The sequence below is a fragment of the Beta vulgaris genome, chromosome 8, assembly GCF_026745355.1.
Source record: "Beta vulgaris subsp. vulgaris cultivar EL10 chromosome 8, EL10.2, whole genome shotgun sequence".
Classification (NCBI taxonomy): Eukaryota; Viridiplantae; Streptophyta; class Magnoliopsida; order Caryophyllales; family Amaranthaceae; genus Beta; species Beta vulgaris.
This window is the reverse complement of record NC_079209.1, coordinates 9142548-9151310: the sequence shown is the minus strand read 5'-3', so window position 1 is coordinate 9151310 and position 8763 is coordinate 9142548. Positions and strand designations below refer to the sequence as shown.

The window sequence follows — 8763 nt, the reverse complement described above, 5'->3', positions numbered from 1 at the left end:
AGACCACTTCCTAAATTTCAAATCATATTCTTATCTCTTAGAAATTTAATGTAATTCCCGTTGTATGACTTTTGGTGTAATGGCCTGCAAATGTTTGCCTGTTTCTTCCTGTCTTGAGAAACATGTACTATCTGACTATTAATAATATCACAGTAATGAAGATCTTCTGAAATTATCAAAAATGAAAATAAGGAATAAATTAATGTGGGAAGGTAGATGTTTAGAGAATGGAGAGAGTATATAAGGAAGAGCGTTAGAATTTCAGTACTTTTGTCATGGCTTTTGGTTTGTTCACCAAATTTTTTGGACTTTTTTTTTCGTCAAAAACCACCTTATAAAACATGAAATTTGTGAGAAATCACCTTATAATTTTTTTTCCTAAAACAAACCTGAAACACAATTTTTTTTGTGACGCCAAATCTTATGTCTTATTCCGATCATTGATAGAAGATTCCGACATTGATCATGTCAGAACTTTTGTTTAGTCATTAAAATTTTTCACAAAAAGAAGAAAGAAAATAAAAATAAAAACGACCACAAGACCAGTAAGTTGGAGAGAACCACCAATGCTCTGGTCAAGGTGTAATGAACATCTATGCACCAAGAATCCATCACCAATAATTGCAGCAAAGTTCAAAATAAAGATATTCTTCAGATAATATGGAGAACCTATATCCAAAGAATTGAATACTTGGAGACCCACTCAAATAATAATCTATATCTGAATTCGGTCCTACCATTACTTTTTTTCTTCTATATAATGCTACATAATCATGTTAAGTGGTTCCATTGCAAGTGAACAAGTGGAGCGAAGCAGAAGTACTTGAGGTGAGTGCTCTGTTCTTTTTGCTCATCAATCTCATTACTGCAAATATATATTTTGATTATTTTTAGACTTTTCTTTAAAAGTAAGATATAGGCAACCAAGTTTAATTAGAAATGCTAAATGTCTAGTTATATATATTTCCATTCTTTTATAATAATAATTTATGCTTCTTTTGTTCTTTATAGTTGTAACGTTATAAATTTTACATTTTATATACATATCATCCGTTCTCTTCTTCTTTTTTATTATTGTAACAAGACTTTACATTGCTTCGTTCCACGATTTAGATAATAACTAGTTATTAGGTCCGGGCTATGCCCCGGGTAAGAAAAAATTTCATTTATTAATATAATACTTTATTATAAACACTAAATACAACTCAGCCTAGTAGTTAAAATTTTAGTATATGTACTTGAGGTCTCGAGATCAAACCCTATACTATGCAATTTCAAAATTTTAATATATTTGCATAGATGATGTTAACAAACGCAAATGTCAAAATGTTGCAATTATTAACGAATTAAAATACCCAATTATTATGTCGTGATTTTGTAGTTAATATATAATCATGCCTCCATGACATTGCAATTTTTTCTTTTGGAAAGGTAACAACTAACAAGGCGATTTCAAAGTAAAAACATGGCGGATGTCCAATCACAACGACAAGTGACTCGCCAGATCAAAGCTCGTGTGGCTGTTGATCTCATCAATGGAGATGGTGAACAATATGCTGATGTGTATGGAACCATAGCTGCTAGGGTTGATTCGGGCCCCGAGATTACATTCTACGACAGGTCCCGACGTGATGCTGAACTAGTGTCACCTGGGACGCCAATTACCCTTAACAACGACATTTTAATGTCTACTTCGGCAGAACGCTTCACAGTTCGTGCAAACTTGATGGACAGGGATAATGACCCTAGCCGGGACGATGAAATCGCAAATGGCAGTGCCACATTTATAGTCAGAGGTGATGGATCATCTGCTGCGGAAAGAATTAAAGGACGAAATGGCGAAATAGAGGTCAGGATACTTTGGTTTAACGTCGACTAAACTTGAAGAGTTGTCGACATTCGACCCATGCACCCATATATATGTAGTATAACATGCATGCATTATCAGTTTATCACTACTAATAAATAAAAATTTACTGTTACAGTAGTACTGCATGGGTGCATAAATATACTTCCTCCGTTTCATAATAAGTGAAACACTTCTCTATAAAAGTTCTCACATAAAAGAGAGAAGTGTTTCACTTATTATGGAACGGAGGAAGTATAATATATGTAGTATGTACTAATAGAATAAAGGCTGCTTAAATGTGTGTGGGTCGATCTTAATATATAGCAGCTTCGTTTGAGCTTTATATATGTATGGAGTCCGAGTCATGTTGAGACTTTATTTGGTCGATGTCCGCAACGGCTAATAATGATCGATGTAATGGGTTTGTTTGCTTTTGACTTCTGCTCAAGCAAATAGCAATCAAGGTCTAATATTATATATGTTATTTACAAATATTTTGTTAAAAGTTGTTTTTGTTTTATTTTGTAATAGTTGCTATTTATTTCAATATCTATCTCAATTGTATTTCATCTTCCACTAGTCAGTAGACAGTCAAGCTTCAATTGCTAGATTTAATTTTTTTGTTGTTGAAAGTGTTGGATTTAATTTCATCAATGGAGAAGCATTTATAAAATGTAAAGAAAAGGCACATAATTAAATTATCACAAGAAAAAATAAATCGAAAAAGTCTGAGCACGGTCACATCCTACATGCTCACTACAACAAAGAGCTCTGTTAGTGACGGAGTTTTGCGACCAAATAAAATTCAGTTGCTAATTAACTAAGAGTCTGAGGTCTGTGAAATAATTGAAACTAATAACTTTCTAGTCACTATTAGCTATTAACACAAATTCAGTCGTAATAATTAGCCGCAAATTAACTAGTGAAAAAGGATCGTCACTAATGAGCTACTGACAATTATTCGGTCCCTAAACAAATACTAACATAATTTCGGTGCAAATATTTGTCACAAATTAACTACTGAAAAATTATCAATCACTAATGAGCTACTGATAAATTATTTAGTCCCTAATCAAATACTAACACAATTTCGGTCACAAATGGTCACTCGCATATGTACTACAAGAAAGAATTCATTTACTAAGTAACGACTAAAAATTCTTCCATCACTAGTTAGATACTAACATAGTTTCAGTCTCAAAAGTTCAGTTGCAAATTAGTTAATAAACTCAAAATCGGTCACTATTTACATATGAAAAAAAATTAAGGTCTCTAATTAGATCTGATACTCATACAATTTGTTGACTTAAATTGACGTATTTCATCGCTAAGTATCCATAACACAATTTCCATTGCGAAATTTCAGTCACATATTTAATAATCACCAAACGTCAATTAGTTCATTGATTGGCTACTATTTATTTTAAATTTTCTACTAGATACTATGAAAAAGGGAACATATATATGTGCTAATCGAACTTTGACCCATGAGTGTCCCTAAAAACTCGAATCCATTTTTGGTCAGTTTTTGGGACCATTGATATCCCTAGTTGTAGGCATGTTTTTATTGCCTAAACATGATGAATGCGGATTTAACAACTTTATTGTAAGGGTTTTTGGTCTATATTCATTTTGAAAAGGAAGTCGTCAACACGTCTTTAAAGGAAGACTCATAAACCTAATTGGATTATTTGGAAACTAGAGGGACATCTTAGGGATCGGACATATCCAAAGTAGATTTTCATATCATGAATTTATAATGATTGGACAATGAACCAAAGATTGATTTCGGGGTGATGGTACAAATATGATAAAGAATTAAATTCGCCCATTGTTGACCTCTACTTAATACTATTCATGAATCTAGTTTTATGCAATTAATTTACCATATGCAATTTATTTAAACATCCTGAAAATAATGATCTAGATCGGTTCATTAAACACATAAAAGACTAATTATTAGTGACATATATATTAAGCAATCATATTATATGGATCCTAAACCAATTGCCAAATTATTCTAGATTAGGTGTTAGAACATATATTTAGGTCTTGTAATTAAAAATATTAAGCATGTGCAATGATGAAAGCAGTAAATATTTAAGCCTACGTATGAATGTAATATAGAATATAGAATATATATATATATATATATATATATATATATATATATATATATATAATATATATATATATATATATATATATATATATATATATATATATATATATATATATTATATATATATATATATATATATATATATATATATATATATATATAAGTAGATTGACAGTAATAATATACAGAAAAGCATGAATTGTTTGAGGATCTACATCATGAAAAGTATATTCTTAGTATAATGAAAAATAATTTAGAATTGATCCTTAGAAATTATACCTTTGTCGTCTAATTTTGATATAATGATCTGCAAAAGGAGCAATCTTAAATCTTGAATGAAGATTGAATGGAAATTGAAAGTATTTGAAGTATTTTTTGAGAGATTTTGATGTTTGAATATAAGTATTCGGATATACTGAAGTATATGAAACGTTCATTCGGAAATACGAGTGAAAACAAGGTATTTATAGCGAAAAATTACAGTTAGAATATGAAAAAGAGAAGCTGCGGACAAAAAAAACCTTGCGCTCCGCGCAAGCTCTATGCGCTTAGCACATCCTGGTCGTCCTCCACGCAACATGCTTGGGGAAATAAACGCATTAGTTTCGCGCCCCCACAAAACAGTGTCGCGCGCAACAACTCACGCCGAGCACATCGTCCTCTTATGAAACGCAATTCTGCTCTCTTTTTTGTCAAAGTTCATTTTTTTATAATGTAGATAACTATTTTGACTTATCATTAATAGAAAGTCATCTAGAATAACGGATTTAAATTAGCAAATATGATTTTATGAAATAATTTAATAAAATATTTATTTTGAAAAAATCAATTAATCATCATGAATATTTAATTGGGCTTGAAATTGAATTTTCTTTTGTAATGGGTTTTAGAACATATATATTTTGAGTCAAAAGGGTTTTGGAGAAGACTTTTGATTGCTCCTCTTTAATCTAAATTGAGTAGGACGACGTATGTTTCATCATCGGATACTAAAATAGGGAGACGCGATAATGTGTCTACAGAATCCCATACTTTGACTGAGGATCGAGAATTTGAAAGTCAAAGTAGTTTATGTCGGTATGGAGAAGGATTCTAGATGTAATGCAGTCTGAAATCGATCCTCATGTCGCCATTTTCCGCAAAATAAAGTTAGTCTGCAAGACGATAACCACAAGCAATTTGCAATTATATATCTTGCAAAAGATGATGTTAGCAGATAAGTGCAAACAACTGAGATATTAATGCACATAATGAGGTAATAATGCAAACTTAGACTCTCTAAGGATACATGTATGTGACGTTGTGCAAGGTCAGGGTTATGCAAAGCGAAGAGAACTGGATTGATAGAGATAGATTCATTTTCAAAAACTATTTTGAGAAAAAGTAGGGTATGCAATGCAAGTTTGATCCGCATATTACAACTCTTCTAGAGTTTTGATTTGGAGAATTGAATATACCACCACAAATGTAGGAAGCCTCTACTTTAGGAAAGCTTAACTTGAAATGGCCACTTTGAGCCTAGATTAAAAGGTACTTAACTTAATTGAATTGAGGATTCAAAGCTATTGACTTGAATGACACTCAGGAGCTTTTGGAGTTTCTTCAATGGGGAGTCAATGTAGGTAAAGTCATATATTGCTAGAGACCATGGATTTATCGGAGAGACTTTCAGGGACAAGGAGAGTTTGGATTGAAAAATAAAAGGTCCGATTTGTAACTCACATAGATAGTTAAGAGAAGGCTTTGACTATGTTCAAACTCAAGTCAATATCAGGGTCTAGAAAAAGTATACTTTTGAATTCTAGAAAGTTAAAACAAGAGACCTTGATTAATATTTTTCATTTAAGAGGTCATACCTCGAGATGAGGATTCGTATGTATCCTTGTGAAATTAAACCATCCGTAGTTCTTCATCTACTTTTTTTTTGTGCCCTAACTGTTGTCTAGAACGCCCGATCAGGTTCTCAACCTATCAGGCATGGAGATATCTCAATTAAGGAGCTAGGATTGATATTAGAGGTTAAGGTTTGAGGTTCGGATATTTGATGGTTCAATTGAATTTAGGTGAACTTTAATGAATATAAGAAATAGTTTGATATTTAGTTGTGGATTCTGTATGAACTTTAATGAATATAAAAATAATTTTTCATGGCATCATCTAACTATAGAAGTGCGGAAGCTATCCGAGTGCATTTAGGTGCACATATTAGCTAAGCAAATGGATGTGTCATTCACTCCATAATATTGTATTATGACTTAACTCATACAGCTTTTGCACCTTGTATGTTGAATGACTTGCTTGAGATAGTTGACTTTGCCTAAAATATAGGTTGAGGAAAGGCATTGTGAGAGTGTTGTTAGCCTTCTTTACACAGTAAAGCTCGTACCAAAAAAAGGAAGGTCGCGACAGCACACATAAAGTACAAAAATTGCAAAGAAATTAAAATAACCAACTATCTATACATTATTACTAACGGTATGTATACATACACACATACAGGCAATTACGCATAATCTTAATGATATTAATAAAGGCATATATAAGTGTAACCTTAAGGTTTTTCACATTAAAATATTTTCTTTTAATCAAGTGTAATTCAATTGATAATTAAAATTATCTTCAGATGGAATTACTTTCTACATGATGTTAAAAAAAATGTTAGTTCCGCTGCAACCACAATTCAAGTGACACTAAACAATATCTTTAGATGCAACAATAATCTATGTGATGCTGAAAAAAATGGCTACCGAGACAACTAAATTCATATGACGCTAAATACATGGCTTTAGAGACAACTAACTACATTTGATGCTAAAAAAATGGCTTTAGAGACAACTAAATTCATGTGACGTTAAAGACATGGCTTCAGAGACAACTAACTATAGTTGATGCTGAAAAAAATGGCTTTAGAAACAACTAAATTCATGTGACGCTAAATACATGGCTTTAGAAACAATTAACTACAGTTGATGCTGAAAAAAATGGCTTTAAAGACAACTAAATTCATGTGACGTTAAAGACATGGCTTTAGAGACAACTAACTACAGTTGATGCTGAAAAAAATGGCTTAGAAACAACTAAATTCATGTGACGCTAAATACATGGCTTTAGAGACAACTAACTACAGTTGATGCTGAAAAAAATGGCTTTAGAGACAACTAAAGTTATGTGACGCTAAATACATGGCTTTAGAGACAACTAACTATAGTTGATGCTAAAAAAAATGGCTTTAGATACAATTAAATTAATGTGATGCTAAAAATATGGATTTAGAGGCAACCAATATTCACGTAATGCTAAAAACATGGTTTTAGAGGCAACCAACATTCATCTGATGTTGAAATGTATTTTAAGAGGCACCAGAATATATTTGACACTAAACACCATATAATTTAGGGGAAACCATGTTTATGCGATGCTAAAAGGGGTTTTTAGAGGCAAATCGGCTAAACAACGTGCCTCTATAACCAATTTTGTTTGTAGTGTATTGTGTTGTAAAGTGATTTTTTCGAATTTGGATCCTCTCTAACTGTGATATTTTCTCTTTGCCATCGACAAATTATGTTTTAATTAGGAATAAAGTTGCTTGATTGTCAGAATTGCCACATAACTAACATATTCTTCTGTCAGGTGTGGGCTTTAACGATTGAATATTTGATGAAAAAAGTATCTAGGACAGCAGACCAAAGAAAAACACTTGTGCACATATCTGAAATAGTTATCATTTCATTAATACTAACAAATACTACCCTCGTTTAACAATAAGTGAAATACTTTTCTTATTTGAAATAGTCACAATAAGTGCAACCAATCTCTAAAAACCAAACTCTAAATATTTATTAGTACTAGTTTTATATATGCACCCGATGTGTGCGAAAATATGTAGAAATTAAATTAATTGTTAATTATAGATAATAAATTAGAGATTTTTGAATTGTTGACCGTTTTCTTTTTGTAATGTTTTTTTTATTATCTTTTTTTACTTTTTTAATTAGTAGGTAGTTTTTTTTTTTTTTTTTTTTTTGAAGGGAGTAGGTAGTTCCCTTATCTTTTTTTGACGGTTTTTAATTTTTTTGATTAATGTAAGTAGTTACTTCTTTTCTTTTCTTTTTCTTTTTTCTATTTTTTGATGTCCTACCCCTCTTGACATTAGAATAAAGATTAATGAAATGACAACTATCTCGGACATGAGCACTAACGGCCCGTTTGGTTAGTGGTTATATATAGTGGTAATGGTAATGAAATTTAGTGTAAATTTGTAAAGATTTTCACGTGTCCATAACCATGGGAATGAAACTTTATCACAAAACATGGGTGTTCCTTTATAAATTTTCATTACCACCTAATACCACCTTCCCAAGTGGTAATGGATAGTAATGAGATTTTAGGAAGAAAATGGATATTTTGTGATTAAGTAGCATTACCATTGGTAATGATATTGGATTTCTAGTACAAATTTACACTATAATGCATTACCATTCCCACCATTTATAACCTCTTACCAAATGGGCCGTAAGTGTTTTTCTTTGGTTTACTGTCCTGTTTAAAAATCCTTCTTCCATCAAATATTCAATAGTTAAAGCCCACACCTGACAGAAACATATGTTAGTTATGTGGCAATTCTGACAATCAAGCAGCAATATTCCAAATTAGAACATAATTTGTCGATGGCAAAAAGAAAATATCACAGTTAGAGGGGATCCAAATACAAAAAAGTAAATAACTGCATTCAATAGGATCTAATAACTGCGTTCGATAATATATGGTGTCGCATTTTCATACGGACTAGAAC

The 8763-nt window shown here is 31.6% G+C and overlaps 1 protein-coding gene across 1 annotated transcript; it reads left to right on the top strand.

Moving 5' to 3' along the window:
* Positions 1–747: 747 nt before the first annotated feature.
* LOC104900961 (hypothetical protein) lies at positions 748–2354 on the top strand. Its single transcript, XM_010688498.4, has 2 exons — positions 748–828; positions 1432–2354. Exon 2 carries the CDS (start codon positions 1466–1468, stop codon positions 1877–1879), a length of 414 nt encoding a protein of 137 aa, XP_010686800.1. The 5' UTR covers positions 748–828; positions 1432–1465; the 3' UTR covers positions 1880–2354.
* The last annotated feature ends 6409 nt before the right edge of the window (positions 2355–8763 follow it).